The sequence below is a fragment of the Aquila chrysaetos genome, chromosome 6 (assembly GCF_900496995.4).
Source record: "Aquila chrysaetos chrysaetos chromosome 6, bAquChr1.4, whole genome shotgun sequence".
NCBI lineage: Eukaryota > Metazoa > Chordata > Aves > Accipitriformes > Accipitridae > Aquila > Aquila chrysaetos.
The window spans coordinates 40,969,294-40,991,844 of NC_044009.1; the positions used below are offsets into that span (position 1 = coordinate 40,969,294).

General features: G+C 39.1%; 1 protein-coding gene across 1 annotated transcript in view; it reads left to right on the forward strand.

Annotated features, from left to right (window-relative positions):
* SLC49A4 (solute carrier family 49 member 4) overlaps nt 1-22,551 on the forward strand; it is a 66,470-nt gene that overhangs the window by 14,454 nt on the left and 29,465 nt on the right. The window contains exons 2-3 of the mRNA XM_030016881.2: nt 6,154-6,247; nt 18,478-18,746. Of these exons, the coding sequence (XP_029872741.1) occupies nt 6,154-6,247; nt 18,478-18,746 (363 nt within the window). The remainder of the gene's footprint in view (nt 1-6,153; nt 6,248-18,477; nt 18,747-22,551) is intronic.

The window sequence follows — 22,551 nt, forward strand, 5'->3', positions numbered from 1 at the left end:
ATTTGCTTCAGTTTGTCTTAAAAACACAGCTTAAAAAAGATGGGGCAGTAGCAGGAGCATCAGAATAATGCAGCCAGAGAGAAAGGGAGATCCAGATTGTGCTTAATAGCACCCCATGATATCTTGGCCATCAAACTAGGAGTAATTTTTGATTAACTACATGTGACCTGGTAGTTGTTCTCTCTTGCATGCAGGCTTTGTATTTGGTTCCCAGTTTTTCTTGCTTCCGAGTCTAGTTGATGCTATTCTTCAAAATGTATTTATTTTCCATTGAGTTTCCAAACACAATTCATACTCCTCTGCAATCAAGTGCTTTTGTGGAATCCGAGGCAGTTCTGATATACTGATTTTTCAGGTTTGTTCCGTGCGTTAGCAGAAAAATTGGGACCACATCTTGGCTATGAAGTCTTTTTACATCAGTGAAAAGGTTATTTTCTTTTGAGAATTGTATTGCTTGATGCAAGGATACTTCTTGTGAAGGAGGATTGCTGCTTATCCTTCTTAATGACAGTAGCCAATTTGGCAAAGTGCAGACACAACGGAAGTTTTATTCACTGTGTTTATTAGAAAGGTAGCAATTTTTTTTTGGTATTTTAATCATGACAAAGATAACTGATCTTATGAGAGTAAATGGCACAGCTATTAGTATAATTTTGCTTGAATTGTATTTAAAATACAAAGATTTCTGGAGCAGTTGGTAATGATGAAGGAGGAACTTCTGTTCAGAGCTTTCAGGGTTCCCTGACAAAGTCAGCTGTTTAATCAAGCTTTTGGTTTATTATGGCTAAACATAAAGGCACGCATTAAGGAGGAAGAGAAATAGACCCATCCTATGAAACGGAGAATTGGTATCCAGAAAGAAATCCATTTAAAAAAGGATGCTTGAACAATAACGAGGGTATTTAGACAAGACACAAAAACAATTCCAGGACCAAAGAAAAGTTGTAAAAGATGGAGCTCAGTGCTTTGCTCACGGAAACCAAAGGTAACGGTTCTTTTTTGTAGGTTAATTTCATAGAAGGAAAAATGCAAGAGCCTGTGGTTTGTTTTGTCAAGAAAGGCAAAACAAGAATTTGTCTGAAAACTGCATTTGCTTTGAATTGGAAGGAAAAGCACAATTTAACAGTGAATTGTTGGAACATCTGTTGAAATTGGGGAGTTTTTAATTTCCTGGTGTGTGTGTGCCAAGATGGGATTTAATTTTTTTTTTAGCTAGATATCGTTTAGTCAAAAGAATAGTAGAGTAGTGAAGCAAATGCTCCTAGTTCCGTGTCAGAAGGGACCGTTCTTGCTTCCAGCCTGGTCTTTAAAAACTGTGAAAATGTGCAGCAGGCTGATGTCACTCGTTTCTAATTAGAGCCTTGTTATGCTCTATATTTGTGAGCGCTGATTCTGGTATCGCAGCTGAGGGAAGGAAACCCCTCAAATGTTAATGCATCCGAGAGCGGGGTGTGTGAGCTGTATGAGGGAAACCCGCTGCTGCCATGCTGGGCGGAGGCCTGAAGCTGGCGGCCTTTCCTCTGGCCAAACTTCAGTTAATCTTAGCAGAAAGGCGAGAACTTTTCTGCACGTGCAACTGGAATTTCCCCCTAAGATGGACGCTTCACTAGGAGGGAGGGAAAAGCCACACTCAATATCTGACATTTGTGCGACGCTCTGAACGAGAAGCGTGTCGCTCTCCGCGGGTCTGTCGCAGGATGTGGGGAACCGGGGTGCTGCTGTGGGCCGCTGCCGGGGGACGCGCAGGGTGTTCGCTGCCGCTAGACTGCAGAAGTAGGAACTCCCACTTCTCCACGTGAAGACAATTTTGACTTGAATGTGTGTTTAGTGTGAGTAAGGATTTGGTTTTTACAGTCTGTCAGTCACATGTTTTATGATCTTTTATCGTAACGGCTGACTGACAGGTGAGAGAAGGAATGGTCATCCTTCTCAAAAGCTTACAAAAGCATTAAACAGTTGTTAATCGCGTTCTCTTTCTGAATGACAAACTGATAATGTGTAAATAGTTGGAATGAGGAGTTCCTCGTAGCTGTACAACACCTTTTATGAAGTTTCTTATTAAGCCGGGCATAATAAATCACTTAACGGGGTTACAAGTCAGTAATGCAGTGTGTGTGTGTGGGGGGAGAATTTTCTTTTCGTGTACTTAAGTGTCTTGAAAGTAAGGCATGCTGGAAGAGCTGTGGAGGATGCAACACCCACGTCTTAGATGCCGTCAGCTGATGTTGCGGTGAGGGAGCCGGGGAGCGGCCGGGTGCCGCCAGCAGCCGCTGCCGCCCGCTCCTGTGTGAGGCCACGACGCGGCGTGGTTGGGTTTTGCTCGTTTTCCGCGTTGGGCTGTGGGTGGTGGGGGGCCCGGGGTTCATCACGCCGTGTGCGTGGCTGCAGCAGCTGCTTCCCCGGCAGAGGAAAGGAAACTAGTGGGCCAGCTAGAAATGTCCCAGGGGCCAGATCCAGTCAGCATATCCTGCCAGCACAGGTAGTCATTTAGGCTTACTAGTACGAGATGGTCTTGGCAGGGTTAAAAGTCTGTGTTTTGCAGGAGAGTTAAGGGGACTGTGGGTTGAGAGTTTGTGTTAAATCTCTAATAGTGGCAGGAGTTTGGGGGTGGTTGTTTTAAAAAGAAATAAAAACAGAAGTTGTGAAGCCACAAGCGGGTTAAACAGTTGAACGATATCAAATGTTTCACTCTTAAATGATAATTAACATGTTTTTTTTAATTACTGACTCAATTTCTTCTGCTAGCTCGGACTTTTCTGTTACTGTTGATGTTGTTTGGCCATTCTGAACATGGCCACGCTTTGTTCAACAGTCAGTGGCACCTGTGAGGCCCAGAAACCTCCAGCAAGAGCAGGGTGGGAATGAGCAGCTAATGAGAAAGGTTCCAAAGAACAGAAAACTTCCTCCATTGGCAGAAAATCCCTTTAAAGGAGTTTCTTCCCTTTCCAGCCATGTGTCAGAAACCTCTGATAGAAGGGGACTGGAAACTGGATGATAGATTTTAAGAAGCTGTAGTCCCCCCTCCCCCCATCAATAACCACTTGCATTTACAGGGTAAAATGAATGAAGTTAATTACATCTACTCAAAATCTTGGTTGTATGAATTACTTAGGTCTTTTAAAATGGAGAAATAATTGTTTGCAGGGTTCACGGGCTTTTTCTTCAGGCTTGGCTGGTTACTTTGGTTTATTGTCCCCATGATGCATGCTGTTATCTGAAACACTCTGGGGTGCACCTTTTAGAGTAATACAAGATGTCCAATTCAGATTAAGGGCCACTGCAACGTTCAAAGCAAAAATACTGAAATAATTACAAAAATACTATTAAAGACCAATTTCTAACAAAGATGAAAAGGAGCATGGATTCAGGGAGTGCAAATGTAAAGCAAAATAAAAGGGGAAGGTGCTTAGAGGGTAGAAATACATCATGTAATTAGCAAAGAAAATGTCGAATATGCTGCTTGTCTGACAGTCTTTTACATGTTCGCTTTGGTGTCATAATTTTCAACATGCAACTTTAACGGAAGTGTGTTTACATGTTAGGGTGGAAGAAAAGAAGGGCCAAAGAATAATCTATGCAATCAAAACTTTTATAAGTGGTGCATTACAGTGTATAGTATTCAAGCTGAGGACTTCAAAGAATGTTTGGAGAGACCAAACGTACATGATTGTGAGGCTTTAACTGATAATTTTGTTTTAAAGTTACCCAACGTGTAAGGCTGACATTAAAGATAAGCCTAAATTTAGGGCTGGGAGAAAACTTCGGCATCCAATTCAGTTTTCACTGAATTGTGTATTGTTTTTCTTAGGAAACTTTTCTGCAGATTTAAATTAAAACTTTTTCATGGTTTGTGTTTTTTGTTTTGTGGGGTTTTTTTTTTTTTTTTTGTTTTGTGTGGTTTTTTTGTTTTGTTTTTAATTAAAAATCAAATAGAAGTTTTTGATTTGGAAACGTTCCTGTGTGTCCTCTGGTGATTTAAACTTAAATTTCTGTATAATGCTCATTTACTGCTGTGCCCTGGGCTTGCACCTCGTCTGTGCCTCCTGTGGCACCTCATGAGCAGGACCTTCCAGGCTGTCTCTGTCCTTGTGTCTCCTGAAAGGCAGAACATGCTGTGTTTTGTGAAATGTAATTCAAAAAGACCCTGATGGTACCTACATTACTAGAGTTTTCCTGAAACATTGCAGCAGTGTTTCCAAATGGAAAACTTCAGATTTTCCAGTTGAAAGACTTGTGTTTCAATTTTCCATCAATAAAATTCTAATTCTCATTGCGTACAAGTTCTCTTTATGCACAAAAGCAATGCTAACAGAGATTCATTGCCCAGGAGAGAAGGCAAAAGCATCACATATGCGATCCTAATACAAATAATTACTCCCACAACATACACAGTATGGTAATATGGGGTTAAGCAAGGCACGAAGGCTCACATGGTGGCCCAGCAAACATGAACAGCAACAGGATTTTGAACAGCTGTATTGTCTGGACATTTAGTTAGGGCCTCTGAACATGCACACTTGAAAAACCAGTTAAACAGCAATGTGTGCTGGCTGAGCACAGAGTCAAGCAAGTAAGTGTGGGCGGGCTTGGAAATCCTTTAAGGAAACAAATATTCTCAGCTGATGATACTTCTTCAGGGCATCAGGGATGTGAGGTGTCCTTCAGAGTCACAGGACTGCGGGTTGCATTCCTTTCCTTAATGACTGAGCCATACCGAAGGAAGTCATACTTCCATTTCAGAAAACCTGTAGCATTAACTTCAGGGTTTTTTTTTTTCCCCTGGGTTGTCTTGGACTAGGTTGATTGAGAGATGAGTTGTATTTGGTTTGGTTTGTGCAGTGTCCAGCACAAGGAATTGCATACCCATGAGTGAAGTTCCCTAAGAGCTGTTGCAATAAAAGCAAAGTGATGTCTTGTCTTGTAAAATTACATTTTGGTAAAATACATGCTCTAATTCCCCCCCCCCCCCCCCGCCCCCCCTTACAATCCACACAGAGTCAAAATATTTAATGTGAGTACTGGTTGATTGTACTGATTAGAGGAGGCATTAACATAGAGGGAGCGCATCTCTGAGAATTGGCAGTTTTAGAGAGAATCAGAATCTTTTTATTTGTTTGTTGGGCGAGGTATCATAGGGACTTGTTCTTTTTCAGTCTGTGTTTTGGGTAGTTACTAGTTTCACCTAAACATTAGAGATGCTCTGTGTTAGTCATCGTGTAATTGTTTTTACTATGTTCTGCTGAGAACATGGAAGCCCTTTCTTTTCCGTTTGTTGCTGTGAAATTGTTTGAAGTTTTACGACTTCACAGATATAGACTGTATCAGCGGTTTTTAATTGTGCATATTTATGATTTTAGTGTTTTACAAGATTCTGGAGGTTAAGCCCCTCAGCTGTCACTGTTCTCTGCTGCTGATGGAAACACTCTAGCAGCAGCAAGTAAACTGCTGGCAAAAGGAATTGCAGCACTAAGATAAAGTTGTTTCTAATCTAAGTGCTTCTCAGTCGAGAATCGCAGTATGAGGAAAAAACATATTCAAGGAATCAGTCAATTGTAGCTTTTTTCTAATGTACTGTATTTACAACCTCTGACAACTTGAGCTGAGCGCAGCGAAAACCTGGCCTAATTGCAAGGACTGCAAAAAGATACTTGCACTTTCTTCCCCTGAGTAAATGGTTATTTCTTCAGGATGAAATGCATATCTGCATTTATGAAAGAAAACAATAACAGTGCTGTGTCTGCACTCATTAAGTGGTTGGAAAAGAATGTACAAATCCAGATTTTTCATTGGATCTACCTAGATTTCAGATCACACACGGGAGCATATTCCCTGATCCTTCTAATTCTAAAGGAAATATTGTACATTTTCATGATACTTTCATTACCACTTTTCACTTCCAAGAATGTCTGTAAGATTTTGGGTACAGTCCTGTGCAATAGTATGCCAAGAGTAAGCCTGTGTAATTCTGGAGTGTAAGTGTAGAAAATAACACAGGATTTCATAATGTATCAGTATTCATATCAGCACCTAACTGTTTATGATTTGAAAGAGATAGCACTACTTCTGTGACACTATATATATTTAGGCAACTTTTTTTTTTTTCCCCAACTTTGCAGACTTAACTTGTAAAATACTGTTGTTTTTTTATCACAGGTCTGAGGGTAACGGTGTTACTAACATCATCTCTCATGGTATTGGGAGCTGGCCTGAGATGTGTTCCAGTTTCAGACCTAGAAATTAGGAAGAAGTAAGTGAATTAGTTATTTTTAATATACATATTTTATACTTTCTGTTAACATAATTTTTGCTGCTATTGGAAAGAAATGTTCGTACGTATTTTCTGTATGAATTTGATATGCCTAATGTTTGTTGTGCGGACATGGGCTTATGTGCTTCTTTGCTTCTTAAATTGATTTTCCTAGTCCTTCTACATAGTATCTGATGATCAGAAAGCCCTTTACAAACTTGAGTTAATTAAGCCTCACCCCATCCTGCGTAACTACTATTAATCTGTTTTGCAAACAAGGAAGCAGAGATTTAGAGAGGTTCAGAAACTGGCCCAAGATCACACAGGGAACCACAAAACCCCAAAATATGTAGTTTGTATGTAAATATTAAATAATTAGTTCGTGTTTCTCATATTGGATGATGGGATTGTGCAGTGAGCCTGATGAATTTACGCAAAATGGCCTTTTTCATGTAGTATCTTCCAGTCTGCATTCCGAAGTAGTCTTGTACTTTCTCTGTGGTTGAAATGAATGCCTTCTGTACACATGCAGTTTAAGAGTTTGTGATAGACAGCATAATATGTAAGCATTAAGAAAAGAAGTTATTCACAGAAGGTTTTTATGTGAACACTGCTTCCCTGCCCCCCCCCCCCCCCCCCCCCGCCCCTTGAATTCTAGTCAGCTTCCAGGCAGTTCTTCTATTATTTCAGCAAATTCTTTTTTTTTCCTTAGTATTGCTTACCCTGAAAATCTGCTTGGAAACCTTTAAGTTGAGAAAGAAAATGTTTGGTGTGAAGTAGAAAGCAGATGACTGGGTACCATGGGTAAAACAAAGGAAGAGGTTCAGAGGACTGAGAATGTAATAACTGCATTGATTGTAAAACTGGCCCTGATCAGGAGTAAGTACCTAGTATGTAATGAATGGCTTATTAAACTAAGTGCAGTGTGGCGAGTAGAGGGGGGGGATGCAATTTCAGTTCTTAGGTGCTTAGTGAGGGTATAAGGAAACCCAAGGTGCTCCTGATGTTAGCTGCCCAGCGTTGCCTATTTCAATGTAGTGTTCAAGGACTTTGTGAGCAGGGGAGGCTGAACTAACCATGTTGTGCTGCAGTTCACAGTGACCCTTTTAAGGTGAAAATGTACTGTTAAGGTGGTCAGGAAGAGCTGTCCTCATTGTGCCCTTGTTTTACCTTTTCTCAAGATGCTAAGGGGTGCTCAACATCCAGTTCATCCATTCTGACCAATCTTGGATTAAATATATATATCTTTTAAATGGGCTAGGTGGCTTAAATGCAATGAAATGTGGTGTCTTATTTAGCTTTTCATTTATGATTTATGCCAAAGGACTTGTGCTGCCCTAGACTTTACCAAAGCAAAGATGAAGACTGTAAGAACCCGAGAAGAAATTCCCAAATGAGATTTAGATGTGAGGTATCATTTGGGGAGTGGGAAGGAAAGTTTCCACATGTTCTGATCACCTTTAAACAAGGTTTTCCAGGATAACTGCAGCGAGGAGACCTAGGAGAACAATGAAATAAATGCCTGAGGAGAAACATTCAAAGAACAGCTTCTTTAACTGGGGAAAGAAAGGCTGTGGACTGTATAGAGTCTGATGAGATGCCTAAAATATGATGAAACATTTTATTGAAAACTATATAGGCAAAAAAAAGAGAGCATGACCAGAATCCTGATGGAAAAGGTTACAGATTTCATTTATTCATGCTATGAAAATATGCAACATCTTCAGCTGAAATTGATAAATCTGCTTACTTAGCCTACTCCAAAAAAAGAGACATTTTCAAGAATTGCAGCTCTACCTGAGGAAGTAGTTTGATCTTTTACACAGTTTGATTAAAAATCTACAGAGAATTAATTATAACTGTGTGAAGCAAAAGGATGTTTTTCAGTGAAGGTTTCTTGAGACATCGTAAATAATTGTACAGACTGTACGATGTTATACCAGGTAACCTGCACTGTTTTGAGGGCTAAGACTGAAGGCCGATTTTCATCAATTACTGGAAGCATGATACCAAATAAAATAGTGTTTTTGAGATGAGCAATACTGCTTAATGCATTAGCAACAACCAGTGGAGCACTAAACTATGCACTTTGAATATGTATATGCATTCATATGACAGTTTGAACATTACAGAGCCAGTCAGATGAAAAAGATCACACACAAGCTAATACTGGAGTATTTCAGAAGCCCGTGTAACTGGAATTTCTTTAAATGTTTTTGCATGTTTTGTAATGTGTTCTGTCAGTCCCTGGATAATCTGCAGTAATATGCTGAAGGATTTCCACGGGACATTTATGTCAGAGTTAAGGTACATAAAATTACAAGAATGTTCATGAGGTTTGTCAGTTTTAGGGTTTTTTTTCTACTTTGTAGTTCTCTCTGCTCCCTAAGCTCTTGTAATTTAACATTAAGGAGAGCTACTAAAGCCCATTGCCTATCAGAGCAATCACAGACGTGAGGAAATCACTGTTAAGACTGACATTTAATCCTGACTGCTTTATGCTCCTTATCTCACACAGACCTGTAATATCCAAGTGCATTCTTAAGCTCCTTTCTAGTCTGTAATTATTCTTTTGGCTCTAGCGTGTAACAGTAGACTATCTTCAGTTCTCCGAGTCATGTTCTAAACACAAATGTTAACCTCTGTTTTCAGTTCATTCGATGCCCATGTATATGCATGGCTTGTATGAGGGAGAATTCACGTTGCATATTTGAGTGTGTCTCTTGAAGCAGCTGTTCCTTATGGTCAATTTTCGTTCTCTGCCAGTGTGTGACCTAAAACCGTACTGGGAATCCGTGCCAGAACTGCATAAATTCAGTGAAGGCTGAAGTGGGAGTGCATGATGAAAATGTGGAAGTATGGAATTCCGTCTGAAATTGAGGAACCAACCTATACATGGACTAGTAAAGTCCCTCTCATGTACACATATGCTCTTTCCTGCTTTCCTCCCCAGCCCAATAACCTGTGAGGTTACTGTGTGTATCATGCAGACAAGGAGGTTAAAAAGAATTTTTCTTATGTACCACGTGCTTCTGGGTTTGTCAGATGTGCCAGTTATGTGACAGTAAATTTGACTTTTAAAAATAAAACCCCAAATCACTATTCCTTTCTAAATGTTATGAAAACCTCATTTGTCACACCTATTTTTTTAGTTCATAGTTAATGTAAATTATGTAGAACATGAAAAAAAGACATTATCAAATTGTACCATTCCTGAACTTGTACCTTCTTCCCTTCCCTACAAGAGCATCGCTAACACTTTTTGCCTGCATTTTGTCCAGTCCTTTCCTTTTTGACTACTGCTTCGCACTGAGTGAATATTCTCATTGGACTCTTTTAGAATTTGGCTATTTTATCCTGAACATTAACATTACTAGGAGGCCATTTTTTAATAGACAAAATCAGGATTGCTTTTTTCTCCCCACATAACACTTCATGTTTATCTCATATTCTGTGTTTAGTAATAGATTTACATACAGCTTAGGTCTTCCATATGATTGTAAAATAATAAATCTAGGCAAAAAGCTGTATGAGCTGAAACTTATAAGAAAGAAGGAAATAAATGATGAAATCGGCCCATAGCCATAAATCTGTGGCTTTTAAAACTGACCGTGTGATGTAAGACTTCTTAAAATGTTTTGAAAGACAGGATAATTAAAGACATGGAAGTAAAGGATGTAACATAATTTGTCATTTGTATTGAATCTATTAATTAAGCAATTTATTAGAATTTAGTATGCTGTGGGCTGGTTGTGTTTGGCCTTCACATTAGATTTCACAACAGAGAAGTAGTTACTGACGACCTTGAGTCATGGCAGTGAGAGGGCACTCCTTGGCAATAAGTACTATTAAAACATTTGCTGGGAAGCCAGCAAAACAATAACATGGAGAATTACAGTGGAAACAGGAGCGGTTATTTACAAAGTTATTTATGGGGGACACAGCAGTAATTGGTAGATCCTGTAAAGGGTTTTTTCTTTAATAATACCACTTCTTAGGATTTTGAGGTTTTTTGCCTACTCTTAGATATATTGATGTTAACTTTTTCCTTTATTATATTTGAAGATTTGCTCTTACCACATCTTTAGTACATTTTGTTTCTGTTAGCTAGTTGCAACCTAGTTTGTATTTTATTCTTGTTAGAGTTACTCTTTAATAGTACCACGTTTTCCCTTTTTCATCCCTGAAAGCCTAAAGAATGGCATGGGATCATCTCATTATTTGTCTTTCCTGATCCTAAAACAACCATGAGCCACCATTCTCATGCATGAAATTACCTCAGGAAGAGGTAATTCCAGTAAAGACAAGACATAATTAGGATTCTCATAGTCCCTGGCCATACTGAACACACTTCTGTGCTCAAAAAACCACCCCAAACTGGAGCAGCTGTGGAGAAGAGGGATTAAAATGTTCCAGGGAATGAAAAGAGCCTTTTAGGAGAGGATGGTAGAAGAATCTGCATGTAAGAAATAAAGAGAGAGTGAGCATTTTGTGCACTGCCTAACTCACTGGGGAAGAGAAATGAAAAAAGTATTTAATCTAAAGTGTGGTTCTGGGAGTAAAAAGATGAATAAACATACCTGTTTGTGTGCTGTAGCTCAGTGAGCGTAGGAGGAAGATGTTAAGATAGAGCACTTGCCTGGTGCTGATGGCACTTGCTGGTTTGTGATTTGGCTGCAGTGCTGGGGGAAGGCTGAGCTGGGTTAATCCATAGTATCAGAAGAAGAGGTAAGTGGGGAAAAAAAGGAAACAGGTCATTCACAGGTAGGTTCTCATGGGGAATATTTAATTTTTATACCCCAGTAACTTAACAGTTTAGCTTGTTTTTATTACCTCCACCAGCTTCATCTTGTACAGAGGTTTTATTTTTTAACCTCTGTTCCGAAGCTGCTGTTTTAGATGAGAGGTCCTGTGAGTTGTTCCTAAGTGGTGGAGATTTTTTCCTGCTTTGCTTATTTGTTGATGGAGACAGCTTGACAGTTTTGTGATAAATACTCTTTCTTCTTGCTCCTGTGCTGGATTTTGGCCATGGCACTGTGGGTGTCATCTGCCTACCATAGCGACGGAGGTAGCTGCTGAATTAGCAATTTAGAGACCCTGTGAAAATTCTTTGAGTGATAAGTCCAGTAGGTACATTAAAGGACACTCTGAAATCTCAGAAAGGGCTTGGCATTGCAGCAGTATTTAATGGGCAGCATTTCTACAAGGCCTCAGCTAGTATAAGCCTATGCTGGAAGGGAAGACAATTTATATTCTTTGTGGGATATTTAGCTCCATCTAATATAATGGCAGGTGTTACCCTCAACTGTAGAAAGCTTTTAATTTTTTAAATCGTATTGAGCTCTTTGCCTTAGTCTTGTGACTCATACTCTGTTGGCTAATTTTTGTCCTTAAAGAAGAATTCATATTAATTGAATTTATATTGAAGTTGGTGCATTATAATCAAAAACACGCTCTTGGCTCTTTTACTGGCCTAAGAAAAATTGTTCAGGAATGCTTAAATAGGTCTTGCTTATCCCATTCCCTAATTTTCTGTATCTCCTGTACACTCCTACTCTTTTACTAAAAAATCCTACTGAGGACCTATCTTGTGCTAAGTAATCTCCATCAGCTTTCTCACATGGCAGCCCTGATAGCAGCCAGTCCTGGTGCCCTTCCCTGATAACTTGTTTCAGTATGTTTTGCCTCATTAGCCCATAATGTAATTGCCTACTTTGTGTGTACAGCAATGCTGTTTATCATGGATCTGTTCATATCTGATGAGCATGTCTTCCGTTAGTGTTGCTGTAAAGATGTCATCTTTTAATAACGGGTTTGTGGAGTGGGTTAGCTTTAAAAAAAACCAAAAAAAACCCCAACTTTTAATAAAAAAAAATTGCCAAAAAGAAGCTTTGATTTCATGTGCCCTCATCCTTCAAACTTGGATAAAGCTTTAAGTGAAGAAACCTTCTTCTCAGCCGTGTGACAGCTGGCTTGGCTGCACAATAACATGGCATGGTGATGTGGAGATGTGAGTGAATTTGTCACCGTACTGCCAGGGGTCTTGCTCTATGCCCACCTTGTCCCTTTTCTCCATCAGGATGTCTGACGGAGACATCAGGGTCTTGGCCTGAGATTGCTGCTTCCTCTCCTTGCAAATCCTTGTCTCTCTCTTGGCAGACTCTCAGTAATGATAGTTTTGAAGTAACTCCATTTTTCCAATCCTTTTAAATTTAAAACGATAACTCACCGTTTTTCAGACCATTGCAAATGTGTTTGCTGTTTTCTTTAAGAGTGGGAGAGGAGGCATGAGGCTGGGATGCCTGGGAGATGCTATGGTCCTTTCCAAGTCTGCTCCCATAATGATGTGACTGACTGTGCTGAGGCCATGGTTTGTACAGGGGGTGAAATGTGAGCCCAGTTCCTGATGAAAATGGTCAAAAGTACATTTTTAAGTTTTTCTTTTCTCTTTTTCACTTTATTGCTGGAGATAATGTACCACACAGTGACTCAGGCTTTCTGCTTGTAATAATTTTTCTTACTGATGGGGAAAAACAGCTTTAAATTATTCCACATATCAATGGTTGCATGCATCAAAAACAAGCTAAAAAATGCTAATGGCCTCAATCCATGAATATCCAGAAGGCATAAAGCTTTTGTAGTATAAATATATCATTTAATGAAAATATTGAAAGGAAGTGCATTTCCATGAAATTCATCTTTCAGAATGTTATTTTTAATAGATGAATTCATTGCTTTACCCAGAGGTATTTTTCTTTCCAGTCCTTTTACAGAGATAGAGCCTTACCGCACTCTTTTTGGGTTATGAACAGAACAGCACTTGCATTGGGTTCTCCCCATACTCCGTAGCAATGACTTGCTGTAAAGCATGAATTTGACCTCCCTAATTCTCTCTTTGCCTTGAAAAGTACCTGAAAAGGTTCCACTTAATAGAGGGTTCTTTTGTTGTATTTATTTTTGAGTCTAAAGGAAAAGCTCTATCCTTTTCTAGTAACTTGATTGTGAAAAATCAGAGGTGATTCTTTACAGAACTGGTATCAGTTCCCTCCGAGGTATAATAAATTTCCTAATGTATAATGTGGTCCCTGTCTTTTCATATTGCTTTTGCTGGGCAAGCAACTTGCATCATACATCAATGTAGATGCTCTAGAATAGGAGGTATTTACTTGCTTTGTTGCCATGTAGTGAGGCTAAATTCAATAGCACTTGAAAAGTGCTCAGAAGTCCTCCAGTGGAAGGGTCTCTTTCATTTGCTTCCAGTAGTTCCCACAATGAGCTAATCGCTATATAAACTTATTTGTCTTCCAAATTAGCACGAGTTGAACAATCCACTTCTTTCAATGAGTGAAAATGTCAGGCATGTGAAAGAAAAATCAGACATCTATTTCTGTAAAACATTAACTTCTTTATCCGGAATCGCTTTTTGCGTTAATTGTTGGGATCAGCGATTAATCTACTAAACTTTTCCAGACTAAGAGGCACGCTACAGCGCTGTCTTCATGCAGCAGCAGACTAGAACTATCAGCAACTTCATTGCTCCTCACACTTTGCCAAACAGTGGCAAAACTGAATTAGCGGGTTTTTTTCATTGCATTTGTATAGAAGTTTGAATAGTGACTAAGTGGTCAATTCTCATGGCAGCTAGTAGGAAAAGCATGGTAAGAGTTGAAGGAAGAAAACCTGCACCAAAATCTCATCTTCACAAGGCTCTCGAAATGAGCTCTGCTCCCTCCTAGGACCCAGAGGAACCTAATTTACCAGTCGGCCGGGGGCTGATCAGAGTCTGGTAGAGAAAATCCATGTTTAGAGAGTCAGAGCAATTCACTGGGGCTGATGGCCTCACTCTTCCCCTGTGTTGCCTGCCAAAGAAAAGGTGAAAACACTTTTTCCACTCTGTTAATCAGTGTTAAAATACTGATACGACTTCTCCAGTCCTAGCCTTCCCAAAACAAGTTCAATTAACATGTCTTAGAACTGAGCTTTGGAGACTGATTTTAGTGTTGTGGTTTAAATCTGTTGTATTAAAAGTAATTTTTGGAGTATGTCATTTTCCCTCTACTGTTGCCTTTGTTTCCCCATCTGAGTACAGAAACGAATGAGATTTTCTTTCATTTAAAATTCTCCAAAATCCAGGCATGGGGCATACTGTGGTAGAAACACTAAATGTCTGTTGTTTTTTACATAGCTTTTAAATAGCTTAACAAATCCAATACCTGACGGGACTGTGACCATGCATGAAAACCCATACAGCGAGAAAAAGATAAATAGAGCTGACTGTAAATGGAAGCTCTTTCCCATCTTAACTATATGGTATTATCATCAATCACTAAAACCTTTTTCCTGTATAATCTCACTTTTGTCATACCCAGTTTGCTCAGTGATACTGTAATTTCAGCATTTATGGCCTTACATGGTTTTTTGTTGTTGTTGCCTATTAGGATATTGCAACTGTGACAGCAGGGAGTGAATAAAGCAGGTATAACCAGGTTGCTTCTTAATACTCATATAAAGTCTTCTCTCAGGGAAGTGATGAAAACCATATAATTTAAGTTATTTATAATGTGACTTGACAAAAATTTGGAAAAGAGGTGACAATATAGTACAGTAAGAGTTTTTCTTCTCTAATTTCTATTGCTCTGTTTGAACTATCCCTTGTTCTATCTTTTTGCAATTCAGAGGCCAGTTTAGGAGCAAATGTGATCTTTATTTTGTGCAAAGGGGGGTGTGTGTGTGTGTATATATACATCTGTGTATTTTTTTTTTTATATAGACAGGTATATACTTAATGTAAATGTGCAAGTTATCCATTATTTGATGCTCTGGCGCGTGATATTTCACACTAGCATTTTAACTAGTCCTCAGATAATTTTAATTTTTTTTTTTTTTTAAGGGCTTGTGTTCAACTGCAAGTTACAAGTTTGGCAGAGCACACAAATTCATTAGTGCAGAGGTCAGGTGTGCAAGAACCTTGAAATTTTGAAATAAGTACCTGACCTGGCTTCTGAAATGGTTAAAAACAAGATATTTGGGGTAGATGTTTACTTCCCCACTTTTGCTTTAAGCTAGACAGTCATCAATTATTTTGTAAGTCAGGGATGAATTTGTGGTGTTATTTTTTCCAATTTTCTCTTTCATGATTGTGATTAAAAAGCCTTCTACTCTTGTATTATTTTCTATTATTTGAAGTCGATAACTTTCTGCTTTTTGATACATGAAAATAGTTAGATGATGATTGAATAAATAATGCATCGGAAAACAGAACAGAGCTGGATAAATAACAGATGAAAATTACCCAGTTAGTGAAATAAGACTGAAAAATATTCTTCCATCTGGGTAAGGTCCTGAGCTAAAGTTATCTTTTTAGCCCTTTTCTCAAGGAAGAGAAATCTTGTGCAGAATGAAACTGAAATAGTGACAGGGGAAAATGCAGTTGCTCTTTGCACCTTTTCAGTAGCAGAAACAAGAAGAAAATTGGGGAGTAACAGAAACAAGTGTCTCTTGGTTTTGGAGCAATTTTTAGCACTGATGGTGTACAAGAGGAGACTCCTATGGGCTGTGAGACCAAAATCTAGCACGGTGATGATAAGATGTTGTAACAAACAGGAAAAAGCCACCAGTACTCTTGTGTTCTTATTTCTCTGTCAGATGGCGCAGCTGCTACATATGTCTCTTGGAGTAGGAGCATAGTAAATGCACTGAATTACATTTTGAATCTCTCGTCCCTGCCTCTCTAGGGAAATGAGTTAAGGATGTGTAGAGGAACAATGCAAACAATCTTTTTCTCAGGAAAAAGTAGCTTAATTCAAGCCAGTATTGAAAAACAGATAAAATAAGGTTTAGGCTGTTACCATATGCAGAGGTATTTGAAGTAGTAGTCTGTATATCGGTGGCAATTTAGTCTGAAAATAGTGTTTATTAACCCAAATATGTTAGACTTGAAATATTAAGCAACATAAAGATAAGAGATGCTCAACCCTGGATGATAATGTCAAGCTTGGTAAATGCCAAAAATGCAGATGGAAAGGCAAATCCATGGGAACAGCACACGAAGCAGGGCAAGGCAGGAGAGCGTTGGTTGATTGTTTGGGTTTTCTTTAACAAAACTTTTCTTCTTCTACCAGATGAAGTGTCTACATGCCCATAGGCGCTGCAGAAGAACTATTGTATTTTTTTTCTGATTTTAGTGAGTTTTATTTGCCCTTAGGATTTCTATAGAGTAGGCATATTTGAATTAAAACAATATTATCATAGTGGTGTAAGTGAACAGCAGTGTTAGTATGGCACCTATATCTATAAAGGTTATTTTGTGGTGACACGGTTTTCCTAGCATACAATAACAAAACCACAATTTAAGCATTAAATTCACTTTGGAGCAAAGGAAATACTAAAATAAAATCTTTATAAGTGGTAGTAGTTATGTCACTTGCTACTGAAATGCAGCTGTTTCTGGGGATGTAGCATAGCTCTGAAAATACCCTGGAATAGTTTAGGACAAGTTTGAGAATAACTTATTGTAGTGAGATAAGTAGAATGAAAATACCAAAGTGCACAAGGATATCTTGGTTTGTCCAAAGTACACTGGGTTGGAGAATAACCATAAGGGAGTCATGTAATGTGTCCTCCAGAAAACTATACCAGAGCATTATTTAGATAGTGCTTTTTGTTTATTTAAAGCTATTTCATTGGGGGTCCCCAGTTTAACAAGCATTAAAAAGGCCTGACCATGCCTTGGTGATGTCCATCTGAACCACATCATGAACAAATAGCAATGAAATCTATCCTCGCTAAGTGAACTTTAAAAAAAAAAAAAAAAAAAAAAAAATTGCTTATTAAGAGCAATCTTATTTAGAGAGTGGGTATTACTTCAGTCCCAGCCCAGAAAGTGTTTCATTCAGATGATATGTAATAGCTTTTTCTTTTTTTCTGTATATTTCTATAAATTTTGTTTAAAAATTTAATTTCTAATCCACTGAGAATCAGTAGCATCTCTTCCTTTGTATTGCAATCTAGCTTGTTAATTTGATAAAGAGTCTGTCAGCATTTCTTTTGCATATTTTGTTCCTTTGTGTGCTTTAAAAAACTCCTGCTACACTGTATATTATTCAGCCATTTGTGGCTTGAAACATTGCCTAAATGCTAGCTTATGTTTCCCCATTTTCAGGCCGTAGCTTTTTATGTCTGACAACTCAAGTCTTGCAGCAATAACATCGAGTTCCTGCTATGCTTAGAAAAACACCACCCATTTAAAAATATCATCTGCCACAATTTTATTGCACAATGGATAGATCTACTTTGGAGGGTTGCAATGTTTTGTTTGACTTGCTAGTTGTTTTTTAGACATGAAGTTTTTATATAAATTCAAAAATGCTTTTGCCTTTCATGGCTGATCACTTTTTGGAAAAGTCACAGTGGAAGGATTCTGGCTGACTTCCACGTGTAGAAGAGCCTTCAAAAAGTCCTTTCTGTATGTGCTCATTGTACTAATATTAAGCCAAAGTTTGCAGAGGCTTCACTGCTTGGAAGTACTCTCTCTGTTCTGTCACCAGCCTTATCTGTTAAATCCCAATGAGTGTGAGAAATGAGAAAAATCTGGGTTTGCTTGGCTGTTTCAACAGTGTGTTGAGAATGGCCAGATTGCTGGAGAAGACGATTCTCTTGGAAACCTCAACAGCCCGGCCTCCTCATCTGTAGGCACATAGAGCTCATCTGAGTGTGTAAATAAAAATAAATAATGCAGTGAAAAAATATGCAGAGTATTTTTCTGAAGTGTTTCAATTTTGGATCTGCTGTAACTAATTTGAATCTTCTGTTGGGATTTATGCAGGCAAGGGGTCAGGCTTAAGACATTTGTAATTTAAAGCTTTCCTGCTCCTACACCTTTTCTACTTTTATATCCTATCATGATACCTTTTTTCTGCAAAGAAAGTCCCTTTTATTCCCTCTTCCTTTACTGCTTTGAAGAGAACATTTGCTTCTCCATTTATCTGAGGTAATGAGACCAGAGTAGCTCTGGATTCTTTAAATCAGTCTAATTGGGCTTCTCTTAGTGTATAGAATATCCTTTTTTTGCACAGGACTTTAATTTCTTTGTGCAGTTGCTCCGTCTCCAGCACTCAATATCTTACATGCTTTTTTAATTAAAAAAAAAAAAAAAAAAAGACAATTGCTTGCCTTTTTTTTTTTTTTTTTTTTTTCATCCAAATGACTGTGGTCTCTATTCTCTATTCCAGGCTGATTCATGGAGGGCAGCTGTTAAATGGCTTGGCGGGGCCAACTGTGATGAATGCAGCACCATTTCTTTCCACGACATGGTTTTCTCCAGATGAACGTGCCACAGCAACAGCCATCGCATCGCTGCTCAATTACCTGGGCGCTGCTGGCGCGTTTCTAGTGGGACCTCTTGTAGTGCCATCTCCTAATGGAACATCTCACCTCTCGCTGGTATCACAGAGCAACAATGAGCACATCAAGGACCGCATCGAGGCTGTGCTGTATGCAGGTGTGGTTTAAAAATAAAAATTAAAAAAAAGAAAAGAAAAAGAAAAATTTACATACTTTTGTGCTTGTGTCTGGTGCTTGTGAACCACTACCCTCTAGTGGCTGGTCTGCACAGAAAAGTTACTGACTGATGAAAATAATGAAGTGGTAAAATGTTGTACTATTGGAAGGGTTAATTTTTTTTTCCCTTTTGTGTAGGAAAGATTTAAAAATAGCCTTTTGTACAGACTGATTCCAAATGAAGTATTTCAGTTGTTTGTATCGGCTAATCGTAGGAGAAATGTCTGCTAGGAGAGCTTATGCTTTCCCTGAGCTTCCAAACTGGTTTTTGCTTCTTGAATTTTCATCAAAAAAATGTCCATGACAGGTTGGGGTTTTTTTCCTTTGTTTCTGTAAGGATGGAAATCTTTAAGTCTTTCAGCATTAAATTCTTTCCTGCTTAAATCAGCCTTAATTTATGACTTGCATATGCCTTTCAAATGTGATTAGATTATTAATATTTAAGAATCTAACATTGAAATTAAAACTCAGTAGGTTTTGTTTTTAACTGAAACCACATAATTCTTTTGTGATGAGCAATTTCAATGAAGTGACAACAGTTTAGTGTAAAAAAACCACTGATACAAAATTCACCTGATAGATTTTATGTCCTTGCTCTTTTTCATGCAATGGCTTCTACGGCTCTTTGTGCCACTTAGAAAAATTAGCAGCAAGTTTTAAGGAAAAAGAGTTGCTTAAGTGGCTTAAGAGTCTATGATCTGATTCTTAGTGGATATGAATGGGTATAGCATTAAGAGCAGCTGAACTTTACTATGTCATGGCAGTTGCACATTTGGTTGTGTTCTTCCCCCCCTTATAATTGCAGCCTCTGAAATTCAGCCAGGAGTTAGCCCTAAGTGTTCCAGAAGTCTTAAAATATATATATATATATATATATATATACACTGTGTAGTTTATATGCAGGTTTATGGGATTGAGTTAGCTGTTTGTGGTCATTTATTCCTGGACATTATTCTTATGGAAATTTTGTCAAGTTAATACTCCTGTCGGGTGAGGGCCACTTTACTGTTCGTTTTAAAGCGTAGTAGAAGTTGGATCACTATTTCAGCAAGTATTTTTGAGTAACCTTTTTACTGGACTCAAATGTATTGGAACAACAAAGAAGTTGGGGTTTGTTTAGGCCTTTTTCAGAGGTAAACATGATGTTAGACTCCAAAAATCTCATGGCACATGAAAATGGCCAACGTGAAAGAAGGAAAAATGAAGGCAAGTCAGCTTTTGTCCTGAGGAGCAGTAGATAACGGGAGGAAAAGTCTAGTGATTAGAGAAGTGCTTTAGCTCTCCCTCTTCAGATTTTTCCATGGAGAGAGAAGAATTCATCCGCCTAAAGTACAGGTTTGTGTCTAAAACCACTGTTTTGAGTCTGGTAGCGCTAGAAATGTTGCTTTCAGCAGCCCATTAGATTCACTTTCTCTTCTGGGAGGTTTTCCTAAGCAATTTCTTCAGAAACTGGGATGGATCTTGGTTGCCACCAAGGTTCAGAGGTGTGTCTTGCCTGCCCCATGTCTCAGCACAGCTCTTTCTGCCTTTCTGAGCCGGCAAGGGTTTGGGAACACCCTGTAGACCCGTTTGGGATCGTTGGTCCCAGCATAAGATGATCCTGCAGCAGCTCTTCAGCTTCCTAGGAAATGCGTTTTGTGGGGCACCTGTAGTCCTTAGTGGTCAAAAGTGCTTTGAACAGAGGTGGTTTCTTTGTGCAGCTGTGCTTGTGGTTGTGTCATACGGGGTGCATCTGTTCAGGAGCTACAACCCCTTTAGCTGTTGAGGCAATGAAAAAGAGCTGGTTTGTGAACATTACTGGCCTGCAGTGAATTGCAGTGACGGTGGCAAAACGTCCAACTGGTTTAAAATTGGTAGGAACTGTCAAAGAGGAGGTTGCTTTGAATCCCTTGTGGGATTTGTCCTGTCTCACCTCATCCCTGTTTCCCTGGAGAGCTGAAGGAGCAAGGTCCCCGCTGTCTGCCTCCCTTGTGCTCTACTATGCCTGGTGGGCTCCTGAGGTGGAAGGAAGGCTGCCTCGTGGTGGGCGACTGCCTCATATGTATGTATGTATGGCTCTGTTCACCTGCAGAGCAAAAAATACCTGGTAGGTGTGGGAGGGTACTATTTGTCCCCTTAATCAGCTGGGCAGAAAACAAAGCTCAAACTGACTTCACAGATTACTAGTAGAAGTGTTACAGAATGTAGCAGAACAAGGAGCTGGACCCAAATGTCCCCCTTCCCCGCTGCTTTACCGAGCGTGGTCAGGCTTGGTATAACGTCTTCTTTCAGATACTATGGGAAAGCCAGTTTCACAGGATAAGCATTCTGCATTCCTAATGGAGTTGTGTTTGTGATGGAGCTTGTTGCTTTTGTGTGAGGTAGCACTAGATAAGCAGCCTCCAAAAGTTAGGTGATGAGTTTTAAGAGATGGTAATGATGTGAATTGTTAACTTGGGATCAGTAGCATGCCAAGAGTGTGCTAATTTTCCAAGGACTTAACCTCAAACATGATTACAAAGCAATTGCTTATAAATCCATTCTGAAATTGCTCTGTTAACTCCAGTCTCTTCTGTGTTTTAATAAATTGCTCTTCCTTTATCTCAAACGTGGACTAAGAGCTCAGCTGAATTACCACAGCCTCTTTCTGTGTCATTTCTGTCGCCGCACATTCTGGTTCACAACTGAAATAGTACAGATGTAGCAAATCAGGATTGAATTGTATTACCTGAATCGCATAAGGAAGCTTGAATTATTCTGGACTGCAGCCAGAGCTTCTAGCAATGTGCTTTCCTAAATATCAATGTCAAACAATTATTTGTTTTAAAAAAAAAAAAAGCATGTGTGTGTAAAGTGCCCTCATTCCCCCTTTACATTTCAGGACAAGATGGGGAGGAGGGTTTTCTGGGTTTGGGTAGGTGTTTGTGCTATGAGTAGCCTATCTGAAGGAAAAAGACCTTGTATCAAGGATGCTTGTGTCTCTAAACCTCTTTTTTTTTCAGTTTGGGGCTTACACAGGCAGCAGGGTGCCTACTTCCTAGGCTAAGATGCAGGCATCTCTCCACTTGGACAGTCACAGGTCACTGTGGTGTGGTACCCAGCTTTTGTGAAGCGTTCCAGATTCACTCCTCAACAAGAGATACACACAGATGTGTTTCTGCACGCTAATTTGTGCTGACTTGCCCAATTCTGAATGCTTTGTTGCATCCATTGCACTGTTGAGAAGCCAGTAGCTCCTGTGGAAGAGCTCCTCTTTTGTGACTGCGGCTCCCTCAGTCTCAATATTGACCTATTTCTTACCTTTTCTCTTTTGCTTACTTTTACTCCCTACTAACAATCTAAAACTTGTCCTGGGAATTATTTTTCTTTATCTAGTCTGGTAGAGTAAATGATGATGATGGAGATAAAGGTCTGGGTTTCCTAATGAGGAAGGAATGGAGCATGTAAGAAATCGGATGTGTTTGGCAGTACCTGGACTTCTGATAGAGATGGAAGTGTACACAAAGCTAAGATGGCACTAAGGATTTTTATTCTGCAGTAGAGGGAGCTGCTTTAGTTTCCAAAGTGAATTCTGCTCTTTTGTGCATGAGGGCAGTGCTTGCGAGGCAAATTTGTTAGCCTGGAAAGTATAACACTGGGAAACATTAAAGAGTTGCAAGAAGGTACTACAAGGACTGCATGCTGCATTTAGTAATTTAAAAAAAAAAAAAAAATTAAGTGTTACTATACTGCTCCTGCTGCAGCAATTTGACGGGCAGGAATCTTGA